Source organism: Rana temporaria, chromosome 2 (genome assembly GCF_905171775.1).
Source record: "Rana temporaria chromosome 2, aRanTem1.1, whole genome shotgun sequence".
Lineage (NCBI taxonomy): Eukaryota > Metazoa > Chordata > Amphibia > Anura > Ranidae > Rana > Rana temporaria.
In genome coordinates, this window is record NC_053490.1 from 118,299,830 (window position 1) to 118,326,824 (window position 26,995).

A 26,995-nucleotide genomic window follows, 5' to 3' on the forward strand; every position below is an offset into this window, starting at 1 on the left:
TTCTGGTATAACAATTGTTTTTACACACAAAATAATGGTGTTGCTATGGGGGCTAAATTTGCTCTGAGCATTGCCAACCTCTTCATGGCCGAATGGGAGGACAAAACGATTTTTAAAACACAACAGAAGGAGTTATTATTTTATAAACGCTACATTGATGATTTATTTTTTATTTGGGCTGGTTCACTTTTAACATTGGAGTCATTTTTAAAGGATCTTAATTCAAACAAACACAACATTCACTTGACTAGTGAATATAATCAGGACAGTATCCATTTTTTGGACCTAAATATTTTTAGAGATAACAACAAATTGGGGACCAAGGTTTACTTCAAGCCTACTGACGCAAATAGTTTTCTGCCTACCCAAAGTGGACACCACCCGATGTGGCTAAAAAAATTCCAAAAGGTCAGCTGATGCGTGTTAAACGTAATTGCAGCAATGACAAGGACTTCAAATCACAGTCCCTCCTTCTTAAGGAGAAATTTTTGGAAAAAGGATATAAAAACAATCACTTGGATAGTATCATAGAAGACCTTGGACAACTTCCCCGCTCCAGTTGCCTGATTGCTTCACAACCCCAGATAGGAAGAAAAAACATTCATGAATGGAGTTTTATCTCGGGGTTCCATAGCCAATATAAAGAAGTTGAACTAATTTTTAAAAATCACTGGCACATTTTATTCCTTGACAAGATTTTAAATACAGTCCTCCCGATCAAACCCAGTTTCATATACAGGAAGGCAGTAAGTTTTGGGGATAAAGTGGTGAAAAAGATCCTAGACCCTCCTAAGAAACCCCCAACAATATGGGATAAAAACGGTTTCTTTGCCTGCAAAAAATGTTTACCATGTAAGGAAGCTAATAGACCAAAAAAATGTATCGACGCCTTTACTTCCACCTCTAACAATACTCAGTTCCAAGTAAAATCATTTATAACATGCAACACTACTCATGTCGTCTACATGCTTGAGTGCCCTTGCCATTTAATGTACATAGGCAGAACCAAGAGAAAACTCAGAATTAGGATAGCGGAACATGTTGCAAACATTAAATCGGGATATAAGGACCATAATGTGTCCCTCCACTTTCTGTTACACCATAACCGCAACCCTGCTGGTCTAAAATTCTGGGCCATAGACCATGTTGAACCTGCCTGGAGAGGGTGCAACCATGTGAGGGTACTTTCACAGCGTGAAACGGAATGGATCTATTTGGCAGGTACGCTGGCACCGAAGGGACTGAACATTGACTTGGACATAAATTGTTTTATTAGTGACCTTTGATGTACGAATTTACGTACCACGTGAACACAGACCCCAGTTGTGTTCTAAGCTATAACGATCACTAACTAACAAGCCCAAATAGTACCTGTCCCCGTATATAAATGACCACATAAAGATCATATATATTACCAGTGAACAAATCCATGCCCTGCAATGTATGCCTGTGAATCATGAATAGACACACATACGGGCCCTATCCCTTTACCTCAGCTTTATGATCTCGGCAGATCAGTCTATTTGCACATTCGCAACATTGTACATCTGCTCCATATTATTGGTTTTCTTTTTTAGACCATCCTCTTTTACTGAATATCTCTCTCTCTATATATTTATATTTATATTTATATTTATATTTATATTTTTTCATATATATATTTTTATATTATCATATTTTTATATAAATTTTTTATATTTTTATATGGATCATTATTTTTTATATATATACTCCTATACACTATATATAGATCACCTTTTATCCTTTAATTATCCTTCAATAATGTCATTAACAGTGGTTTTCGGGTGTACCACACTGTACATTATATACTGCGTTTGTTTTTAATGTCTTGGGTATATTACACCTTTTAAGATATTTTTAAACATTTTTACCATATGCGTTTTTTACATGTAGATATACACTCTATGTCCTTATGTGTCATTATACACCGTAACACCCTATTCGACTGTGGAGATATCACTCCTCACAGTATCGGATGGACCAACAACCGTGTTGAATACACTAATCATCTACTATTTACACGCAGCTCGCAAAATATATAACTTGCCTTAAAACAAATGGCGCCGTAGTTACAATATAGAATGCACATCAAGTGTGCATTTGTGAGGCGGAACAATGCACCTTATAAGTGACCACTGTTTTGTAGTCACTGTGTATATTAAACAAATATACCAATAATCTTTCTATCAGTAGCTATATCGAATGCAAGCATGCTACTGTAACAAGTTACTACATTTAAATTGCTACTCCGCAATCTATGGGGATTCTTGGATCCACATCACTGTTTGCCTGTCCACCCATACACGGAGCAGTGATGAACGAACTAGACACTCCCACCTCAAATGCGATTGGCTATGATCCATTGTAGCTTTAGAACTTTGTCACCAAAAAGTAAAACGAAGAATAACCTCTCTTTTGCTCTTTGATATATGTATTAACTCAGTATATTATCTTTCATTAATGCCCATAACGCTCATTTAAACAAATGATCTTTTAATGACAGTAATCACTCGTGAGAATACACGTCTCCCCGTATGTGCCATTTACCAATGGCACATATCCCAATATAAAACGAGGAAGACGTGATTTCACCCCTTTTTAGGCTTATCTGGCCATATTAAAATGCAGTTTAGATTTCCTACATTATTCCTCTTGTAAACCCATTAAACATCCCGGCTGATGTCCATCTCTATGTCCGGATCTGTTAGCACCAATCAGATCCGGTGGGCGGTAAGGACATAACCAATAGCCGCTGGATGCTGTGGTATAAAGAGATAGTGAAGGCGTCACGTAGCCACGCCCTCAGTTGAAGTCGGAAGTGACGAAACGCGTCAGGGCGTGGCTACAGTTAGACGCTACACGGAAGTCGAAAGTGCGTTCCACCGCGCTCCATCTTTTGTCCACCACCGCAGGAGAACGAGACCAGCTGATCTGCAGTACTCGCGCGGCTCCTGGGGACAGAAGCTGATTGGTGAAACCATTTCATTTTATGCATACCTTTTTTCACAACATTGTACGGGCATTAACCAAAGGGTTTTTTCCATTCTTAGCAGGGGTCAATGTTTAGTCACATTACACTATGATCTCTGTGTTTTTTTGCCTCCTATGTACCCCTGCCTGAGTTGGTTTAACCCGTACAGTACCTGGATACACAGATGGTTTGTAAGCAAATCACACTTTGATTTGCTGTGGTAAGCCTTCTTCCTCCTTTTTGGGCGACTTATCCACATTTTGGTGCATACACAAATTAATTTTTGTTTGGTATTAGGTGCTTTTATACCATTGATCGATCACCTCTCTCACCATCACTTATTCAGGATACCCATTTGAACAGAGTATATCTGTTTATAGCGCTGTTTTATCACTTTGAACAACAGTTCACTTTTAATTGATAACTTTTTAGTAATACAGGAAGATAACATACATTTCTCAGGCAAACCCCTCCCTCCCACAGAGCTGATTGTTGTTTGATTGGCCACTGGAAATCCTCCTGTCCTGGAGGCGACTTGAAGTTGCCTTGTACTGTCCTGGAGGCAACTTGAAGTTGCCTTGTAAGTTGCCTGATGATTCATACTCAAGTCGTGTCCAAGTTGCCTCCCAAAGTTGTGCTAGAAGTCGTGTTGCCCCTGTGTGAATGGGCTCTACTATTGTTGTTTTGATTAGCCATTAAGAAATTAAAAACATAGCTAAACTAAAATTTTTAAATATACAGATGCTATGATTTTCATTCAGATTTATCTACCTAGTGAGTCAATGACCTGGAACAAGCATGATGGATGGGAGTGCACACTCTTCAGGTCTCCTTTGTTGCCTGCTTGTTTAGTGACTTACTAGGTAGCCAAGCCAGTATCTGCATGACAAGAATCCAAGCTAAAGAGCCTGCAGTGTTAAAAAGTGGTGTGTGTAATGTCATAAGCCCATAGGTTGTTTTTGGTACTGTCTGAATAAAAGAGCGGTCAAAAACATATACAATGAAACAACCAAGTAGTGTTCGCGGTCTATAAAATATATGCCAGTTTGTTTATATATCTTTCACCAGTAAAAAGTACGCACATTTTATTCTTTTACTAACATTATTATTCTTGTTACTTATTTTTGCTGTAGTCCTACAAAACGTTTTCCTGTGAGCTGAAATGGAAGTTACAGGACTTGTGTGCCTGCAAAGACATATGCCAGTTACATCATCCAAATATTTTTATAGGTAAGTTACCTTGTTCCTTAAAATAGAAGTGTGTTTTTTTTCTGATTCATACTTACCTAGATGGATGCTGCATCGTTAAAATGCTGCATTGTTCCCCTGCCGGCTCTAACACTGAGAACCGAATGATCAAACACGCCGATCACTTGATTCTCAGGGCTCCCTGGGCAGAGAGCGGGTGACCGTCAGTCACCAACTTTCTGCTCTGCCCCCTGATTGGAGCACTGGTCTGCTGAGCCGGGGTGCAAGTCCAGGCACGTGGGCAGATCCTGACTTTAATGTCGTGAGCTTGCTCTAAACTGGACGGGCTCTTTGACTTCAGCCCGTAGTCTGCTTAAAGTCGGACACAGGAGTGCCGAAGAAACTGCACTTTTGTGATCCACAGAAGAAGATCATAAGCTCAATAATGGCATGCAATGCCAAGCTGCGGTTTCCAAAGCGAGCTAAGTCCTTTCTTGTATTAAGAGAGGTATGGACTCCAGAGAGAGAGATATAATTTTTCCCCTGTACAAATCATTAGTAAGACCTCATCTGGAATATGCAGTTCAGTTTTGGGCTCCAGTTCTCAAAAAAGATATTGGGGAGCTGGAGAAAGTGCAGAGAAGGGCACAGTAATGAAGTGGTTAACTGGATGGACTTGTGTCTTTTTTTCAACCTGACTAACTATGTAACTATGTAAGTACAGGCAAACGAGCTTTGGCTGTACTTCTCCTTTAGGCTGGCCATAGATGGATCTTTTTTTTTTTATAAGCCAGCTGGCTGATCAGAATTGGTAGAATCGATTCCCCCATCCACACATTCAATTAATGAAGAAATCCCAATACTGTGCTGTTTTATTCTGGCAGTGGGTCTGCTCCTCTGGCAGAATACACCAATGATCAGCACTGCATCCAATTGGCTCGAAATGCTGAATTAACGAAAATATACCAACAGTCCCATACAGGAGGAGTCAATCACCGCTGAACCTGACAAACTTTGATCTATGTATGGCCAGGTTTAGGCTATATTATTGTATAACCTGGTTTTACCAGTGAATAGACAAGCCAGAATGCAGCATTAACAATAAGAGCCGGTTCACACTGGGGCAACACGACTTTCAGCACGACTTTGGGAGGCAACTTGAACACGACTTGAGTATGAACCACAACGCGACTTACAACATGACTTGAAGTCGCCTCCAGGAGGGGGAACTCAATGCCAAATTTTAAATAAAAAAACGGCATGGGTTCCCCTCTAGGAGCATACCAGGCCCTTAGGTCTGGTATGGATTTCAAGGGGAACCCCCTACACCGAAAAAAACGTTGTGGGGGTTCCCCCCAAATCCATACCAGACCCTTATCCGGGCACGCAGACTGGCCGGGCTGGAAAGGGGGTGGGGACGGGCGATCGCCCCCCTCCTGAACCGTACCAGGCGGCATTCCCTCAACATGGCGGGGGCTTTGGGGCAGGAGGGCGCCCTGTGGCCCCCCCACCCCAAAGCACCTTGTCCCCATGTTGATGGGGACAAGGGCCTCTTCCCGACAACCCTGGCCGTTGGTTGTCGGGGTCTGCGGGCGGGGGGCTTATCGGAATCTGGGAGCCCCCTTTACTAAGGGGGCCCCCGGATCCTGGTCCCCCACCCTATGTGAATGAGTATGGGGTACATCGTACCCCTACTCATTCACCTGGTGGAAAATAAATGTCAATAAAAAAACACTACACAGGGTTTTAAAGTCGTTTATTAGGCAGCTCCGGGGGTCTTCTTCCGACTTCGGGGGTCTTCTGCCGGGCTCCACCGCTGTCTTCTTTCAGCTCTTTTACCAGCGGTGGCCCAGTCTTCTCCTGACTTCGAGGGGTCTTCTTAAGACTTCGGGGGGTCTTCCGACTTCTCCGCTCTCTTCTCCTGTTCTCCGGTTCTTTTTCTCTTCTGCCAGGCATCACCGCTGTCTTATTTCAGCTCTTTCACCAGCGGGCCCGGTCTTCTGCGTCGCCTTCTTCTCTTCTTCTCCTCTTCGATGTTGACTCAACGCTCGCTCCCGCAGTAATGCCGGGTGTGCGGTGCGCGGCAAATTATATAGGCCTCTTATGACGTCACCGTCCCAGCATGCTCAGGGTGGTACCGGAGCATTCTGGGACGGTGATGTCATAAGAGGCCTATATAATTTGCCGCGCACCGCACACCCGGCATTACAGCGGGAGGGAGGGTCGAGTTAACATGTACCCCATACTCATTTACATAGGGTGGGGGGCCGGGATCTGTGGGCCCCCTTATTAAAGGGGGCTCCCAGATTCCGATAAGCCCCCCGCCCGCAGACCCCGACAATCAACGGCCAGGGTTGTTGGGAAGAGGCCCTTGTCCCCATCAACATGGGGACAAGGTGCTTTGGGGTGGGGGGGTCACAGGGCGCCCCCCTACCCCAAAGCACCCCCCCATGTTGAGGGCATGCTGCCTGGTACGGTTCAGGAGGGGGGCGCTCGCCCGTCCCCACCCCCTTTCTGCGTGCTCGGATAAGGTTCTGATATGGATTTAGAGGAACCCCCACTCCGTTTTTTCCCCTTGAAATCCATACCAGACCTAAGGACCTGGTATGCTCCTAGAGGAGAACCCATGCAGTTTTTTCATAAAAAATTTGGCGTGGAGTTCCCCTGTGGGAGGGAGGAGCTTGCCTTAGAACAGGTTCAGACTAGGGTGACTTCCTGTAAAGTTGCCTCACTGTGAACAGGGATCCAACTTGGAGGCGACTTCCATTGAAATCAATGGATACAGGTCGCCTACAAGTCGGATTGAAGTAGTACAGGAACCTTTTCTGAAGTGAAGTCGGAGCGACCTCCGTAGTGTACATTAAGACGGCTCCCATTCACTTCCATTCATTTTCTCGACCGCACGACTTGGGACGACTTGGAGTGTCTTGAAGTCGGATCCTAGGTCGCCCCAGTGTGAACCGGCTCTAAGGAAAACATTCATAGGAAAGGAACAGTATTATGTAAAGCTTCAAAATTTACTTTTTTTTTTTATTATTGTCTTCTTTGAATACTGATGCCTAATATGTTTTTTGTGTTGCACAATATTTAAGTTTGCATTCTTTAACTGCTATATGGTAGTATCTAAAAAAAAGTTTGACTAATTTGTGATTGTTTATTTGCATTCAGAAATGCAGACAAATGTTGATGCTTGCCCATCTCATCTTTATGTCTGCATCTGAAAAAAGCAGCATTGGGCCAGTGCATTTCACGATTTCCCTTGTCCTAAAAAATATGATCTTGAAAAATATTGTAATAGTACCGATCTAAATCTCCCTATCTGTGTCATAGATAGAGTAAATAAATGCACTGCTGGAAAATAAATTTCTGGGTACAAAAACGACCACTACAAAGATAAAGAATATAGCTGTAGTATACAGTATGCAGTATACATGTGGTCTTTGTTGCAGTGTACCACATTCTCCTAGAAACCATTGTCGGTAAATTTTATGTTACTTTTTTGCAATCTACGCTATCATTTTTATTTATTTTTTACTATTTATATAAAATCCTAATTATGTATTTAACACAAAGTGCTAGTCTCATTCAATCCTCATGGATCCCTCCTCTTGATTGCTCAGCTTTGGGTTAAATAGTAATTGGGATCCTGGCAGCTGCACCGTTTTTAATGCTGCAGGAAACTGCAGGGGGGTTTAAAATATGAGTACAACTTATACAAATAAAAATTATTTTATGAGTTTTTATATTTTTGCCCACATGCACAGTGAAGTAGTTAGGAGACTCCTATAACTAGCTCATGAGGGAGGAGTGTGAAAGAAAGAAATATTAATGTGCAACCTGAAGTCGCACAACTTAGCGACTAATAAATATCAATAGTGTATCTCAAGAGTGATTGAAACGATCATACACATGAATTTACCAGCACCGTTATATTCATTTATTTTTTCACATCCCCTTTCATTCATTCATGTTTCACATTAGCATGTGTGTTTGATATATCACACTTTTGGTATGTGCGCTGGATTCTTGTATCTAGCTGCAATATATAACACAATTTTGGGCTAGCGCGGTTTACACCCTTTACATTATACCATGAGGGAGGAGTGGCCAACTTTAAGGGCAAGGTAGGTGACACCTAAGTTCTTCACCTGTCAGAACCCCCTTCTATATACTGTGGGTGGCTCAGAACCCAATACATATCAATGCTTTGGGCAGGGTATCCCTTTTTTAAGAGAACCCACACTAATGCTGGTGAATATGAAGTCTGATATAAAAAAGTCCCAGGGGTAGCCACTGCAATCTGTGTTTGTTGAAAGTGTCCCAGTCCCCCTCAAACAAATCCATATAGAAGAATGCACATGTCTTGGGGATGGATCAAAACTGTAGCAGGTGAATGGCTAAAGCCCCCTACCCCCCGCCTTCCTTCCTTCCTTTCTATATTGATACTGGCCCTTAAAGGAGTTGTAAAGGAAAAAAAAATTTGCCTAAAATTAATGTCTGCAAGGTAGACAGACAGAATAGTGTAATGATTCTGTTAAAAAACGAGTAAATACCTATTAAATTCCTTCATCTATAGCATTCTAGTTTCTGTTCTCTCATTCACTTCCTGGTTTGCATCGCTCGTTCATGTAAGAACTACATTTCCCAGTATGAATTGCGGCACGCCCAGTAATTCACACCTCCTTGAAGTCTCTAACACGTAGAGAGCGTCCTGCCACACAGATGTAGTTCCCAGGAGGGGTTGAGCACATTACTGACCACCGCAGTAAACCCTCCCGTCACGGTGGTCAGTAAAATCAGACAAGCAGGAAGTGAACAGAACAGAGAAGAAATGGAGCAACTTCTGAGCAAAAACGAACAATGAGGAAGTGAAAAGAGGAATGTCTGCAGGTAAAGGATGCTTATTATGAAAAAAATGTTTTTCCTTTACAACCCCTTTAAGTGTGATTATTTCTAGAAAACGGGGTGGTGGGGGCTTATTGGCTTGCTTCTTTATGTGTAAATAAAATTAGTTAACCCTTGTAGTGCTGAAACTGTGTAAATACACAGAAAATAAATAGATATGCTCAGGTGTGGAATGGAGCTTGTCTGCACTAAATTCCTCATGTAATGTTTTTCTCTTCAGCATGCAGAAGGTGTGAGTAACATCTATTCCATTATCACTATGGATGCTGGAACACTCCAACAACATGAGTCGCCTCTCACAGTCAATGAACAGGTATATGTTATCATTGTAATTTTAGCTTAAAGTGGATGTAAACAATGTACAATATAAGATTTCCTATCATCTGTGCCCAGTCTTGCCACAAAGAGTTAATCCAGCTCTGAACAATCCTCTTTTATTGTTCAGTAAAATAAAACGGACTTACAGAGAAAAACCTTGGTCCGTTCCGCCCCTTGCTGTGAGTGACAGGTTATTTACATATCTCATGCACTAGCTTCAGACAGGCATTATTTTTTAGTTCCCACCCCCAATCCTTTTCTGAAGTCATGTGGTTACTTTTCTGGATTGTGACTGGATGTTGGTGATCATAGCAGAATTCAGTGTAAGGAATACATAGGAGTAAATGCATGTTGACAAAGGGAGTGTAGAGGTGGGCGGGGAGTCTACTGACATCACGACTCCACCCACCGAGCTCCAGATAACAGATCCACCCACAGAATCTGCAGTTTTCAGGTCTCATAACAGACAGAGGGGAGACATTTTACAGGTAAGGATACATGCAGGAGGCATGTATATCCCTATAGATCAGCACTATGTCAGTAGTTTAGAAAGGATGAGAGTGGGTTTACATCCACTTTAACCACAATATTTTTTACTTGTTGCTATAATAAATATCCCAATTTTTTTTTAAAAATGGCGGCGATCTGCGATTTTTATTGGCACGGCGACATTATGGCGGACACATCGGACACTTTTGACACATTTTTGGCACCATTCACATTTATACTGCGATCAGTGCTATAAATATGCACTAATTACTGTATAAATGTGACTGGCATTGAAGGGGTTAACACTAGGGGGTGAGGAAGGGGTTAAATGTGTACTCTGCATAGTGTTTTAACTGTGGGGGAGGGGGGTGACTGGGGGAGGTGACCGATCTGTGTCCGTATGTACAAGGGACACAGATCGGTCTCCTCTCTCCCTGACAGGACACTGTCTCTGTGAGAGCCGGCAATGAGAGATGATCTCATATGTTTACATATGAGATCATCTCTCATTGGCCGCACAGATCGCCTACCAAACGGCCACTCCGATTGGCCGTTCACAGCGATCTGTGATTGGCTGTATCCAAGGGACACGGCCAGCACAGTGTTTCCCCGCTGCGCGCTCGGCAGCGCGTGCGTGGAACGAGGAAAGGGGCGAACGTCAATTGACGTCCTGTTGGATTTTCAGGTCCGCGCTGTAGCCGTCATTCAGCTATAGTGCGGGCCTCAGGTGGTTAAAGTATATTTAAAGACAAAACTTTTTTTTTTATTTCCTCTCACTTGCTATGTCTACGAGCCAGAAATCAAAGGAAATTTCTTTAATGGTATACAAAGGGCAAAAAAAAGGAACTTAGGCCAGATCCACAGCCGCCGAGCGCAACTTAACTTTTCAGAGTTAAGTTACACTGCCGCAAATCTCCCAAGTTAGGTGCCGATCCACAAAGCACTTACCTGGAAATTTGCGGCGGTGTAACTTAACTCCGTCCGGCGCAAGGCGTTCCTAATACAAATGGGCGATTCACATTTAAATTAGGCGCGCTCCCGCGCCGGACGTACTGCGCATGCTCCGTCAGGTAACTTACCCAACGTGCATTGCGCTAACTGACGTCGCTCCGACGTCATTTGCTTAGACGTTAACGTAAATGGCGTCCAGCGCCATTCACGAACGTCTTACGCAAACGACGTAGAGTTGAAAATTTCGACGCGGGAACGACGGCCATACTTAATAGGGCTTAGTCAAATAGGACTCAGCCCTATTTTTACGCGGCGTAACTCGACGTAAACGACGTAGATTTATTGCGACGGGCCTGTCGGAACGTTCGTGGATCGCCGTAAGTGTTCATTTGCATATTCTAGGCTGGCCGCAATGGCCTCGCCACCTAGCGGCCGGCCTAGAATTGCATCCTTAACCACTTCCATACCAGGTACTTACGCAGCTTCCCGCCCAAGCCAATTTTCAGCACTGTCGCACTTTGAATGGCAATTGCGCGGTCATGCTACACTGTACCCAAACAAAATTGGCGTCCTTTTTTCCCCACAAATAGAGCTTTCTTTTGGTGGTATTCGATCACCTCTGCGATTTTTTTTTTTTGCGCAACAACTAAAAAAAGGCTGAAAATTTGGAAAAAAAATTACGTTTTTATTTTTTTCTGTTAATTTTTTTGTAAATAAGTTTTCTCTTTCAATTACGGGCACTGATATGGCGGCACTAATGGGCACCGATGAGATGGCACTGATGGACATCGATGAGGTAGTACTGACGGGCACAGATGAGGTGGCACTGATTGGCGGCGCTGGTATGCGACACTGATGGGCACACATAGGCGGCACTGATGGGCACACATAGGCGGCACTGATGGGCACACATAGGCGGCACTGATGGGCACACATAGGCGGCACTGATGGGCACACATAGGCGGCACTGGGCACTCATGGGCGGCACAGATGGGCACTCATAAGCGGCACAGATGGGCACTCATGGGCGGCACTGATGGATACTTATGGGTGGCACAGATGGGCACTGATAGGTGGGCACTGGGCATGGATGGGCACTGTGGGGTGGCACTGATGGACACTGGGGTGGCGCTGATGGACACTGGGGTGGCGCTGATGGACACTGGGGTGGCAGCACTTATTTTTGCCAGGTTGCCAGTCAGTGCCCATTTGTGGGCACTGACTGGCATCTTTTTTCTTTATGCTTTTTTTTTTATTTTTTTTTTAGACTTTTTTTTTATTTTTTTCCTGCCATTTTTTTTTTTTTTTGCCCACCCTGGTGCTCCAGGGTGGGCATCCCTGGTGGTCCAGTGTGGCGATCCGAGGGGGGGCTGCGCTGATAAACAATCAGCGCTAACCCCCCCTGTCAGGAGAGCCGCCGATCGGCTATCCTCTACTCGCGTCTGTCAGACGCGAGTGAGGAAGAGCCATCGACGGCTCTTCCTGTTTACATCGTGATCAGCCGTGGTTGGACACGGCTGATCACGTGGTAAAAAATCTCCGCCGGAGGCTCTTTACCGAGATCGGAGATGCAGGGTGTCAGACTGACACCCCGCATCACCGATCGCCGCGATGCGCGCCCCCACGGGCGCGCGCGGCATGAAATCCTGCAGGACGTTCTAGAACGTCCTGTCAGGATTTCATAACCACTTCCCGGACGTAAATCGGCCATAGGCCGGGCGTGAAGTGGTTAAGATCCGACAGTGTAATTCAATTACACATGTCAGATCTTCTGCCTATCTATGGTAAACTGATTCTGTGGATCAGTTCCATAGATAGAAACAGGGATACGACGGCGTATCAGTAGATACGCCGGCGTATGCCTTTTGTGGATTACCCCCATGGGTTTTAAACATACTCTGTACACAATGGAAAGTTGTTGTTTTTTTTTTTTGTATATTTATGGTTAAAGAGTATTCCAACTGTCATCAGTATTAAGAGTAGATTGTATTTTTACAAGACAATCACAGTCCACTGTGTATTGTAGTTTTACTTTTCAATAACTGAATTTCTTTCTCATCCATCGAGGGACACATTGACACAGGAAGTCATTGGGTTTACTGTCTGGTTATACTGCCTCCTTTAGAAGGATTGGCCACTGGTAAAGAAAAATATTGTAGGCCAGCACAAAAAAACTCCTCCTATTCCCAGCATATTTCAGTTTTGTAGCAAAGCAGTACCAAGAACATGATCATAATCACAGAGTGGTGGGACTTGTGGACCTTAAAGGGATCTAACAAAAAGATTTTACAAAGGGCACGAAAATCCTATTTTCTTTCTCATCCATTGAGGAACGCAGAGAATCATATTGTGTCATGAAGGCTAAGAGAAGTTCCACTGTGGGATGGGAAACAGCAACAACTGCTAAAAGGCCCAACAAAAAACAGAACTAGGGACTAACCTCTCCTGCTTCCAGCATGCCTCAGTTTTTGCTAGTGTCCTAGGAGGATGGACAACTTTTCTTCAGTTCTGCTTGGAAAAGTCTATTCACATTTTTTTGCCAGCTTTTGTTGTTAACACCTTAACAATGTTTTGCGGTTTGCCCTGTTCTGGCTGTTACCATACTCTGTCAAAATTCAGCAACATTTGTTAAAACTCTCTAAAGAGATCTCTCTACTGCCGCAGCAGAACCCTTCCCAATAAAACGTATGGAGCTAGTTGTGATGGTTTGCTTGAAGCAGCCAAGCCCTGTATGGGCCTGTTCTTCATAAAGTGTACTCTGGTTAAAGGGTCACTAAAGGAATTTTTTTTTTTAGCTAAATAGCTTCCTTTACCTTACTGCAGTCCTGGTTTCATGTCCTCATTGTTCGTTTTTGCTTTGATGTTGCTGTAATTCCTCTCTGTTCTGGACACATCCTGGTTGCCTGTTTCCTGATAACCACAGTACTGGGAGATTTCTCACGGTGGTCACTAATCAAGGAGCTGTGTGTAAAACGAAACTGGATTGGTGCTGAGGAGTTTTAGACAAAGTAGCACTGCTCTCTTATTGGCTGACTGCCCTCTAGTGGCTCTCTGTACATCAGAGAACCAGGAAACAACAGCAAAAACGAAACTACACTGCAGGCACATTATATGATTGTTTTTTTATCTATTTTTAATCATTTTTAAAAGGAATCAGTTAACTATTATGTCTCTATGCCCTGTAAACAGTCATTTCAGCTAAAAAAAACTTTTTCCTTTAGTGACCCTTTAAGGTGCTGAGAGGCTGATGTTATATACAAGGAGAATCTGACTCACTTGGTCTTCAAAGGACACTGTCTCTTCAGACCAGGGCCGGACTGGGAATAAAATCCAGCCCTGGAAAAAAAATCATACCAGCCCCATAGCATTTTTATACCAGCCCAACAGCAAACGTCATTATTTTCTTGTTCATGAAAGGAAAAACCATACATTTTAAAGCACATTTGAAGAATGTATTATATATATATAGAAGGCAGATATGAAAGCACAGTGGGGGGGACGGGACTCTGTTGACCAGAGACCACCTTACACAGAAAGAATACACATTCAGGTTACTAATATTGGGGGAAACCTTTATATCAGAACCCCCCCTTACATTGTTGTATTCACTCCCCCCTTACATCAGTGACCCCCCTCAGACTGGCCTTGCGGCACTGTCACTGACCTCCTCTCAGGTGCACCTTGCATGGATCAGTCAGTCGGCTCCAGCTTGGTTTGGTGGCTCTGGTTTTATCATATAGTCTTCTCTCCACAGTCCACACGTCTGACTTCTCCCATGACCCCCATCCCAGCAGCACTCCCTCGCTTGACTCCTCTCCAGACTCCCTCAGAGATATGATACATGATATAAGACGAGATGGTTAGAGGTTGCGGACATGATACAAAAGATGGTCAGAGACTGCAGAGATGATACAAGAGATGATCAGAGACTGCAGACATAATACAAGAGATGGTCAGAGAATGCAGACATGGTACAAGAGATGGTCAGAGACTGCAGACATGGTACAAGAGATGAATGCAGCCTCACTGTGCCCATCAATGCAGCCTCACTGTGCCCATCAATGCAGCCTTACTGAGCATATGAATGCAGCCTTACTGTCCATGAATGCAGCCCAGCCTTACTGTCCATGAGAATGCAGCCCAGCCTTACTGTCCATAAGAATGCAGCCCAGCCTTACTGTCCATGAGAATGCAGCCCAGACTTACTGTCCATGAAAAGAGCCCAGCCTAAGGCTCCATACACACAACCAAACATGTATGCTGAAACTGGTCCGCGGACCAGTTTCAGCATACATGTTCGGTCGTGTGTAGGCGCGAGCGGGCAGAATTCCAGCAAACATTTGCCCGCCGGGCCTTTTCCCAGCGGGCAAATATTCCTGGACTTGTTTTAAAACCGTCCGCTGGAATCCTGCCCGCTCGGACATGTATGGTCGTCTGTACAGACCTACCGTACATGTCCGAGCGCCCGCCGTCCCTCGCATGCGTCGAATGACTTCGACGCATGCGTGGAAGCATTTAAAAGGCAGGCCCGCGTCATCGTCGCGGCGAAGGCGCGGACACGCCCCGCGTATTGTTTACGCGCGGACTTCTGTACGATGGTTAGTACAGCCATCGTACAGAAGTCCCCGGGCAGACATGTACGGTGAAAACGGTCCGACGGACCGGTTTCATCGTACATGTTTGCCCGTGTGTACCCGGCCTTACTGTCCATGAAAGGAGCCCAGCCTTACTGTCCATGAATGCAGCCCAGCCTTAGTCCAGGTTCACACTAGGCTGCGGGAGTGAAATCGTGCAAGTTCAGCTGAACTCGCACAATTTCACTCCCGCTGGTAGTCCCGATTTCGGCCGCGATTACAGAGACATCTGTGCAGGATTCTGCACAGATGTCAATGTAAATCGCAGGCCGAAATCGCAAAAAGGAGTACAGAAACTACTTTTTGAAATCGGTGCAGTGCCGCAGATGCGATGTTGCACTGAGTAGGACGATGTCATTGCCGGGAAATTGCAAGTCAAAACGCACCAGTGTGAACCAGGGCGTACTGTCCATGAAAGCAGCCCAGCCTAATGTCCATGAATGTAGCCCAGCCTTACTGTCCATAAATGCAGCCCAGTCCAGCCTTACTGTCCATAAATGCAGCCCAGCCTTGCTGTCCATGAAAGCAGCCCAGCCTTGCTGTCCATGAAAGCAGCCCAGCCTTGCTGTCCGTGAAAGCAGCCCAGCCTTGCTGTCCATGAAAGCAGCCCAGCCTTGCTGTCCGTGAAAGCAGCCCAGCCTTACTGTCCATGAAAGCAGCCCAGCCTTACTGTTCATGAATGCAGCCCAGCCTTACTGTCCATGAATGCGGCCCAGCCTTACTATCCATGAAAGCAGCCCAATGCAGCCAGCCTTACTGTCCATGAATGCAGACCAATGCAGCCCAGCCTTACTGTCCACGAATGCAGCCCAGCCTTACTGTTCATGCATGCAGCCTTACAGAGACCAGTAATACATACTTGCCTGGATTACATATACACCGGATATCTCCTGCGCTGTGTGTGAGAGCTGGGTCTGTGTTTAGCTGCCTGTTGGAAGGTCCAATCAGTGTTCCATGATCCATCTACTATCACACGAGCAGGTCTAGAGGGGCGGGACCTTCCTACAGGCAGCACAGCCGAACACAGACCCAGCTCTCACACAGTGTGGGAGATGCCCGATGTATGACACATAGGAGAGAGAGAGGGAGTGCTGCATTCAGCTGCAGCTCAAAGCAGCCAGAGGACAGGCAGCCTACCGGGAATTATCCTGCTATCCCGGTGGGCCAGTCCGGCCCTGCTTCAGACCTACCCTTGACATCATCATCAAGCATATTACCGGAAGAAAAAGTCAAGGGAATGGTCAACTAAGTCCCATCCCTCTCCTATGCCTACTAATGGAGTAGGCACATCCAGAATCTCTAAACCTGGTTCTCCAGCAGCCCACAAGGTTGGAAGCAAGAAACCTGCTAGGCTCTCACAGAGATCTTCAGCATGAAGTTGCACCCCCCTTTTCTAAGCGGAGTGATTCATGCAGCTCCTTGGTTAGTTTGTGTATGAGAAATCCTGGTGAAGAGAGTGCCTCCTTCAGTTTGCGGGTTAATCCCTTACCTCTGCCACTCTCTCCAGTTGTTTAGTTTTTGGCTCCAGTGTCTGACCTAATAACTTCTCGTGGCATCTTCATTGTGGGACATTCAGATAACGTTCTGTAAAAAGAGCAGTTGCTGTGGACCGTAGTGGATGTCATTCACCCAATGCATCATGCTTTCACCAGGGTTTCACCCATCACCCTTTCATTAGCATCAGTAGTTGAGGGACAATCTCTCTGAAGACACTTCACCCTCTTCCATCTCTTTTATTTCTACTTCAACCCCTTTTTTGGTTTTGAGGGCTTTATTCCTAAACAGACTTGTGTGCCTGCCTCTTTGGGATGTTTGAGCAACCTCCCACCCGGTCCATGGTCCAGTGCTCCCTTCCATGTTCGGTCAATCTTCTCTAGTTGGTGACCATTATTTTCTTGACTTTGGGGATCAGTTTGATTATTTGTGTCTGTCCTCTGGTCATGTTGACAGGTTATCCTATTGGGCAGGTGGTTCCACCTCATCCATTGTCAGTTTTGGGTGTTGGCCTTTCAGGCAGTCCCTTTTTTTGGGGGGCCTATGGTCTTAATAACCTGTCAATAGAGTGTTTAAAGTGTATCCAAACCCAAAAGCAAAAAATGATGGTATTGCAGCTTAGTACAGCAGTGCCCTGACTGGGAGAGGGAAAAGCAACACAAGGATCCAATCAGTTGTTGCAACCATGCTTATAGAGAGAAAGCAGTCTGACTGAGAGATAAACTCATCAGTGTGTTGCTTCTTCTTTCACTGCCCAATCACAGGCTGGGGAGAGACACGCATTACTTATCTGCAACATCTAACAAAGTAGGATCTCTTTTATTGCCAGACAACTACACGCCAACACAGGTTGAACTGGATAGACTGTTGTCTTTATTCAACCTTATCAACTATGTAATTATGTAACTTTCTTTGGCAGGTAAAACAGCTCCCATATATGTTTTTCATCCATGTATTTAGCTTGGGGTTCAGCTTTAAGAATAATAAGGAGAATGTTTTACTTCATTATTTGTTTATTAATATATTTGTCTTTCTAAATCTGTCTACAGGTGATTGTCATGTCTGGGCATGAGACTATTAGGGTGCTTGAAGTAGGCGTGGATGCCCCTTCGCAATCTGAGGAGAATGGAAAGCCTTTGGACCTTCCAGTTTCTGAACCCACATCTACTAATGATCCACCAAGAGAGACTGTTTTATGCCATACAGATAATACATGTGCTGAGACTACAGGTACAAAGTTTTTGTTGAACAAATGGGTAGAATAATGCAGCATGTTTACATTGTGATACAAACAGCAAATATATTCTTGCCCTTTCTAAAACAGAACAGTGGCTCGTGCACAGAACTTTAACCTTTGCACTATATCTGCACAGCGCCTGTCCATACCGATGTGTTTATACATACATAATACATTTTTTATTTTAATGCAAGCTAATTTGAAGGTTTATTTTTTTGTTGTTTTCCAGTCTGCTAAGTAAAAAGAACGTTACTTTGATATACAGAACATGTGTAGTGTGTCTTCCCTTTCCTTGGCATGGGTAGGGAAGTGCAAGTTAGCACAGCAATATTGCAACATGCTTGATTAAAAAAAAAAAAAAAACACTGTGCACTGCAAGAAGTGTAATCTCTTTTTATTCGCACTGAATGAATTGGCAATAATTTTCCAGCTCAGCAAATGCACATTTAAGAAAATGTTTTTTTTTAGTAAGTTCCCAACAGTGTTTGTTATTGGTATGGTTTACATAAATGCTTTGGAGACCATTAGGAAGTTTTTTATGCTGCATTTGTGGTGCTCCGTCCTGCATTTTCCTATTTAAGTCGGTACATTTTTCCATTCATCCCCCCTTCAATGATATGAAGTTTGCCAGTACCGTATACTGAAAAACAGCCCCACACCATGATGTTCCCACCTTCACTGTTGGTATTGGGGTGTTTTTGGGGTGATGTGCAGTGCCATTTGACCTCCAAACATGGTGTGTATTATGCAGGGGTCAAGTCCTGGGAAAAAAAGTGAGAGAACTCACCCAAGATTGCCCCCCCCCCCCCACCAGCTCAAAAATAAAGTGTGTGTTTGTGTGTGTATATGTGTGTATGTATGTATGTATGTATGTATGTATGTATATATGTATGTATGTGTGTGTGTGTGTGTGTGTGTGTATATATATAATATGCAGCCCTACCAGTGCCCAGCCATGTAGCCTGATCAGTGCCCAGCAAAGCAGCCTTATCAGTGCCCATCCATGCAGCCTTACCAGTGCCCAGCAATGCACCCTGATCAGTGTCTGGATGGATCTTGGATTTTGAATATCTTGGCACGCCCCTCCTCCCCTCCCTTGGTCCTCCTCCTCCAGTGGTGGTTGTAACAAGAACCCGCCTCCTATAATACACGTCACACTGATTCGATTTGCATTTGGCATTGGATCAGTATTCCGCCTACCAAAGAATCTAGGAGGCGGGACTTTGTTACAGCGGCCACTGGAAAAGGAGGACTGAAGGAAAGGAGGATAGGCGCGACCCCCCCCCCCCCCCCACAATCTGTGGCACCCAGGGCGAACCGCCCTCCATTGGCACGAACGCCCTCTCCTTCCCGCACACCCACACTGCCTGCAACAGCTTGCAGTCCTAAAGGACGTGGCTGCTTACAGGAACGGCGTTCCTGTTGTGGAAAAAGTACAGGAACTCAGTTTCCAAAGAGTTCCTGCAGGACTTAAGCCCTGATAATATGGCATCCAAAGAGTTAAATTTTGGTCTCAACTGACCAGACTATATTCTCCCAGTATTTCACAGGCTAGTCTAAATGTTGTGCAGCAAACTTTAAACAAGTTTCAACTTTTTCTTCAGCAATGGAGTCTTGCGTGGTGAACGTGAATATAGGCCATGGCAGTTGTGTGCTGTCGTTATTATTTTCTTTGAGACAAATGTACCTGCTAATTCCAGGTCTTTCTGAAGCTCTCCAGTGATCCTTGGATCTTGGGCAACTCTACTGATAATTCTTTTAACTTCTCTGTCAGAAATCTTGTGAGGAGCGCCTGGTCACGGTTTATGGTAAAATTATGTTCTTTCCACTATGGCCCCAGAAGTGCTAACTGAAACATTCAAAAGTTTAGAAATCTTTCTGTAACCAATGCCATCAGTATGTTTTGCAACAATAAGGTTGCAAGGATCTTGAGAGAGCTCTTTGCTTTTACCCATCATGAGATGTTTCTTGTGTGACATCTTTTTTTAGGCCATCCGTTACAGTGGGGATCGAAAGTTTGGGCACCCAAGGTAAAAATGGAGTCTTTAAAGAACACAACATATCTGAAATGCAGCTTAAACGCCAGTCCAATGTACATACAATCATGTAGAATATAGCAGAATTAATGTCTCCTGCTGTTTTCTGTGCGCATATTCCACTTACATGGGTAATTCCAGAAGCCTGTTTTCTACCTTCTAGGCTATGAATATTATTTATGAAGCATAGAATCTGAAGACTATATAGAACCGAAACAGGCTTATTCATTTTAGTTTAAAATGCTCATGTCTGTGATCGGTTTTACTGTCTGATTATGTTTAGTTGTGTATCTCACCAAATACATAAGAGCATTGGACTGTAAAGATTAGTTCTTCTCAACCGCAGCTCTGACTTTCTAGTCTTAAACACTCATAAATGTAGAAAGTTGTGCGAATTAGTGCAGGGCATTTCTGTTAATGCCGTTTCCCAGATACTCCCAGGAATACAGATTTGTATTAATATGGCATGTGGACCTCCTGACCCATTGGCCATAGGCAGTGCTCTCCAAACTAAGGTCCAGGGGCCGAATGTGGGCCTTAGCTTGCCTTTATCTGGCCTTTGGGGCACTATTCTCCCACTGATTCGAGACACTATTCTGCCAACTGACATCAATAGGGCACCATTTCTCCCATTGACACCAATAATGAAGCACTATTCATCCCGATGATGCTAATGATGGGGCACTATTCCTCCCGCTAATACTAAATGTGCTGATGTTTACTAAGACTGATGCCAGGAAAAATTTCCATTCTAGCTGGCCACAGTCGGGCCCTCCTACAGTTTCAAGGACAATAAACTGGCCCTTCGTTTTAAAAAGTTTGGAGACCCTTGGCCATAGGGATAGCTTTCATATGCTGTAAACTGTTGGGGTAAAAAAAATAGCAGACTAAATAAAGCAGTCCAAAGCTAATGTTATGAAACACAAGATCAGCACTATGGACAGTGCATAAGATGCCTAGTAGTGACTTTCAATGAATGGTAAATTAGCATGCCTAATTATTATTATTATTATTATTATTATACAGGATTTATATAGCGTCAACAGTTTGCGCCGTGCTTTACATCGGGGAAGACAGTACAGTCACAATACAAATCAATACAGGAGGGATCAGAGGGCCCTGCTCGATAGAGCTTACAATCTAGAAGGGAGGGTCAAGTGGAACAAAGGGTAGTAGCTGTGGGAGATGATCAGATGGACTCAAATGAAAATACAGTTGTTATGTGTGGGAAGGGTAGGCTTCTCTAAAGAGGAGGGTTTTCAGGGATCCTCTAAAAGCTAATAGAGAAAGAGATAGGCGAATAGATTGGGGTAAGGAGTTCCATAGGCTTGGAGAGGCTCTGGAAAAGTCCTGGAGACGAGCATGGGAGCAGGTGATGAGAGTGCTAGAGAGTAGGAGATCTTGAGAAGAACGAAGAGAACGATTAGGTTGGTATTTAGAGACTAGGTCAGTGATGTAGCTGGGGGCAGAGTTGTGGATGGCTTTGTAGGTCTAATAAATAATCAATATTTTCAAATTTTTTGACCCATATTTGTGTTTAATTGTGTCAAAATGTATGTGATCTTGCATACATGTTTTTTCTCGTCAGCAAACTTTGAAAAGTTTGTAATCTCAGCAGTTGCTGATTTCACTTTTTCACACCCTTCAGCCAAAAAAAGATAGGTAAAACAAAATCTTGAATTACTAGATAATATTTTGCCCGTCAAAAGATTTGCATATCTGTTCAGCCAATCCTGTTGTTTACACAGCCCTGCTAGACAATAGAACCAGGTTGGCGACCTGATTTTTCTTTACTACAGTTGGACAATACATTTACAGATTAACTGTGATTATTTAATCTGTAAATAGCATTAACACAGCAGTTTATATTTTTCTAAGTGTCCCCTGTAACATAGATGTGTTACCTATTAATCCTATCAGTCTTTATTTTTCCACTTTCTTTTACAGAACAAGCAGTCCCGCAAAAATTGGAATAAATCTGGTTGGGACAAACATATAATATGCCAGGGGGTGCTTACAATGGTCAGCTTTTATTCATGTGACTTTTTTTCAAAAGAAAAACAAAGTTGTTGCTGTATCTACTTAAATATTGTAAGGCGGAGTTAGGCATTAATTATTTTTTTAAACTGCTGTATGTATTCATTTAAAACTATCCTGTTCACTGGGGAACAACACTACTGTGCATCTTTATCTCCTCGTTTAAGAGGTTGTTCAGCCTGTTAAAAAAAACGAATAGTCAGCAGCTACAAATACTGTAGCTGTTGACTTTTATTAAAAGGAAATGAGCGATGGATGCGGGAGGCAGTATACACAGTATATACTCCCTCCGACACCAAGGAAGCTCCTGTCTGGCAGTTTCCCCTTTTTCCTGAGGGGAAGCAGTTAATCTACTTATATTTGCCTTCCCTTGTTTTTCCCTCCCTTCTCCATCAACAAGCTAATTAATTTTTTTAAATAAAACCTTTAACATTTTCATTACGTATTTTATTTTAGACCCAGTACTGTCATCACAGTAATGCACCCTCTATGCAGATCATGGCTAGTGGGTGGATCCAGCAGGGTGCCATACAAATGCATCCTGCAAACATCACAGCACCTTCGTCTGTATTCCTCTTTGCCCTGATACCAGTAGTAGGCTAGCTTTTGGGAGGATTTATGCAAATATCAAAATGTTTTATGGGTGGATGTCATTCTGGAAGAGACTGCATTTGCATGTAGGCAACCATAGTTAGTGCCCACATGTGAAATTTTGTGTTCACGGATGAAAAATTACCTGAAATCCGAATAATGAAAGTGGGCGCCATCGATTATACGGCTGGGGAGGAAAAGGCTAGATGATTCTGGATGTCCTACCAAAAAACGTTTTGACTTGCGGCATATTCCAGTGCACATCGTGAGAAGCTCACAATGGAATTACACTTTAAATTGTATAAGTATGCGAAAATATATACTTTCTGTATAGTTATTGAGAAGCCTTGTTTTCCATATTTGTACATCTTGTTTTCTTACAAATATTTTGTCTAATAACTTGTACTGTATTATTCTCAATAAAATATTTGCACAATGTGCAATTTGGTCATTTGGGATTTCAGTACAGGAGCAGAGCCTGTACAACTGTGCAGGAACGAATATAGGGCTAGAGTTCAGCTTTAATTATTATTTAATGAAAACCGTTCAGCTTTAACCTAAAATAACGATACCATACAAGAGTTTAGCCCAGGCACAGTTTCTTAATTTTTAACCACCAAATGTTCATATTTGAAAGAGTGCAGAAACGAATGTTTCTTTAAAAAAAAAAAAAGACAGCAAGCACCTAGCTGTTTGGGGGCGTTTTACCTGTTCTCCGTAAGAACACATTTTTCCTGGTATGTTAAATGCTTGCTGACTACTGAATACTGTGTTCTGTCATTTTTTATCACATTAATTTAATTTTTTTTGTGTTTTTCTCTGCCTCCCTGTTTGATGTGTTTAGTAAAGTCTTCAGCCGGATTAGTTTCACCTTCTTTCCCAGCTCTCTTCACTGCTGCCTCAAGCCAACCACAGCCCACTCTTGCATCATTTGCTTTACAGGCTGCACCACAGGTGAGGCTTTGAATTGATGCTTAGGGGAGTAGGAGGTTATAATGAGCATGTAGTGTACTATCTTGGCAATATTTAAAATATTTCCTTCAAACTGGTGGTGGTGCTAATTTACCTTTCTTGCAATAAAAGCCAGGGCTTTTTTTTCCAGCAGGAACGCAGTTCCGGAACCTCCAGCACTGGGGTTGCACCGATACTGTTTTTTTTATCACAGAGTAACAGTACCGATAATTCGGTCAAGTACTCGCCGATACCGAGTACTGGTACTTTGCAGTGCAATTTGCGTCAATACAAAATTAACTCAAGTCGCACTGCAAAGAATCGCTTGTGTAGGGGGGAGGGAGAGAGAGGTGGGGTGGAGAAGGATGGGGCAAAGAGAGAAAAATAGGGGGGTGAGAGAGAGGGGGCAGGGAGAGGGGCAGCGGGAGAGGAAAAGGGGGCAGGGGGAAAGAGAGGTGGAGGGGGTAGGGAGAGAGGGGGGGCAGGGTCTGGTCAGTGCTCACTCACTTGGATGGTCCCGGGAGCCTCACATGTTCAGGCAGCAGCTTCTCCTTCAATGTGGCTTTTGGCTTCACATATGGAGCACACAGGCAGGGAGGGAGGGGCAGGAGAAGGCATGTGTCATGCTCAGGCATGCTGGAGGTGGACAGAGTAGTGTGGTCCCCACCTTCCATGACAGCTGCAGCTCCTGAGCCTGGTATTACCCGCACCCGTAGAGGACAATTCGGTCATCAAGGGAGGTGTGAGAGAGGAGCAGGTGAATGGAGCCACGGGTTTTACTCAGTCCCTGCATGTGGCAGGAGCAGTGTGTGCGACCTTTCAGGGGGCATCGGAGTGGCCCAGCTCAGTCTGCCCCTGGTGTCACCCCTCTGGCTGGCATACAACTCTTTGCAGTGTGATTCGCGCCCATTAATGAATGCAAATTCCCCCTTAAAGTTCCAGTATCGGGAGCATATGAGCGAGTACCAATAATCGCTCAAATTCTAGGTATTAGTACATCCTTATTCAGCACTGAATGTAGTAATGGCATAGGGTGCTGTGGCATGCTAGAGAGTATATTGATACAGGCTGCTGGGGAATATATTCTTGCTGGGGGGTGGGGGGATAATCTATTATTGATTGCCGGGAGGGATCTACTGTTGAGGGAGGGGTCTATTGTTGCTGGCTGCTGGGAGATCTAATGTTGGCTGGCTGGTAGGGGCTGGACAACAATAGGTCTCCCAGCAGCCAATGCTGGCTGGCAGGGGTCTGTTGTTCCTGGGGTGGACCTGTTGTTGATAGGGGGTCTTGTGTTGCAGGGGGTCTATTGTTGCTTGGGGGATCTGTTGTTGTAGGCGGGGTCTATTGTTGCTGGTTTCAGGGGATCTACTGTATTTTACTGCATTTCTTATTATCATTAATGAATTCCATACAAAATACTTGGCACCACAAAATAAGACTTGATACTGTTTTCTTTAAAAGGGGTAGTACTGGGAGGTGGGTATGGGGGGTGGGACCAAAGGACTGAACTTGGAGATGGGTATAGGGCGGAGACAGTGGGTGACTTGAAAGAGAGGAGTACCTGTACCTATTCTTTGAGGGAAAAAATGCCCTGATAAAAGCTATATCCTAATTGTACAGTACAGTAAATATGACTTGTATTCATAGGCCATGGGATATATGCTACTACATTCAGGTGATTGGGTACTGATAAAAGCTTTTGCTAGGGCCTCCCAAAAAAGCGTATCTATATTACCCAGTTGTTTGCTAATGCCCTTAGATGATAGACCAGTTTTTCCTCCAGTAACATTTTTCTTTTCTAAACCATTAAAAAAATCATCTTAAACTTTTAGCAAAGCGGAGTTCCACTTTGTTTTTCAGTTTATTAAAACAGACACTCACCTGTCCCACGGGTCAGCAATGCGGCCGACCGAAGCCTCTCCGCGGCGCCGTCATAGCAACTGTGGGAACCCGGCCGTAACAGCTTCACGGCTGGGCGCGGCATGTGCGAGTTGCTCTGCACTCTTATAGTGGCCGCCAGGCAATCTTCTGGGACCTGTGACGTGTCCCAGAAGATTGCAGAGAAAGAGGAGCCGCCTAGGGGGAGAGGAGGAGTCGCCAGAAGACAGAAGAAGGAAGTGGGACAGGAATTACCTGTAAAGACTAGGTACCCATTCCCCCACCCAAAAAATGTACATGCTAAGTGTGGCATGTAAGTGGATGAGGAGGACTTAAAGCGGAAGTTCCACTTTTGGGTGGAACTAAGCTTTAACTTTGCTGAAGTTTTTCGCCTTCCCCTGGATTAACTGTGGGTATAGGATTGTGTATTTGGGATTGTATGATTTGTGTTTCTCTTTTATTGGTTGAACTGGATGTAACTATGTATGTAACTTTATTTTTTTTCATCACCTTGGAGACACCCTATGTGATGTTTTTTTGATGACAAGTTCTTTAATGAGACATCCAGGATGTCTCCTTAATGTCTTCCCCTCGAAAGTAAAGCAATGACGATCGTATTGAAATACATTCTTTTCTGCCAATGCTAGCTGGGGACACTGACAGGCGGACCCGGAGGTGACATCAAACACTTTGCTTTCTAGTTGTAGAAAGAAATGTTTCTCGGTTGCCCTTTATTGGTAAAAGTATTCAAACACCACACATCACAGCAAAGACAGGGGCATACAGCTGACGTTTTGCACTATCAATCAGTGCTTACTCATAAGTAAGCATTGATTGATAGTGCAAAACGTCAGCTGTATGCCCCTGTCTTTGCTGTGATATGTGGTGTTTGAATACTTTTACCAATAAAGGGCAACCGAGAAGGTTTTTCCAGAGTGCGGCTGTCCAAACATTTCTTTCTACAATTGCTTTGTGCATTGCCGGCACCTGGGTTTCTCTGAGAGGATACGGATTCATCCACATACCTAATTGGAGCGGTGACTATCATCTCTCTACTTCGCTTTCCAGGTCAGTAACAGGAAGGGGAGGAGAGCGGACATGTGTCCCAACCCTGTATACAGCGCCACCAACTTTGTCAGTCCCAGGTTACCGGGGGGGGGGGTTGAGGCTTCTACATCTGACAGGTGGCAGTCTACTTGTCAGATTTACACAATGTGTTAAACACTTAAGGACCGAGCCTCTTTCTGTGATTTGGTGGTGTGTCCGCCATAATGTCGCAGTCATGAAAAAAATC

At 44.1% G+C, this 26,995-nt stretch overlaps 1 protein-coding gene across 3 annotated transcripts in view; it reads left to right on the forward strand.

Annotated features, from left to right (window-relative positions):
* POU6F1 (POU class 6 homeobox 1) overlaps positions 1 to 26,995 on the forward strand; it is a 170,345-nt gene that overhangs the window by 60,342 nt on the left and 83,008 nt on the right. For 2 of the 3 annotated variants that reach the window (XM_040340840.1, XM_040340839.1), the window contains exons 2-5: positions 4,126 to 4,222; positions 9,306 to 9,398; positions 18,021 to 18,201; positions 23,717 to 23,826. In XM_040340840.1, coding sequence (XP_040196774.1) covers positions 9,345 to 9,398; positions 18,021 to 18,201; positions 23,717 to 23,826 — 345 coding nt within the window. In that variant the 5' untranslated portion in view covers positions 4,126 to 4,222; positions 9,306 to 9,344. Of the gene's footprint in view, positions 1 to 4,125; positions 4,223 to 9,305; positions 9,399 to 18,020; positions 18,202 to 22,191; positions 22,267 to 23,716; positions 23,827 to 26,995 lie in introns of those variants that run through there. The other variant, XM_040340841.1, reaches the window with a different exon arrangement.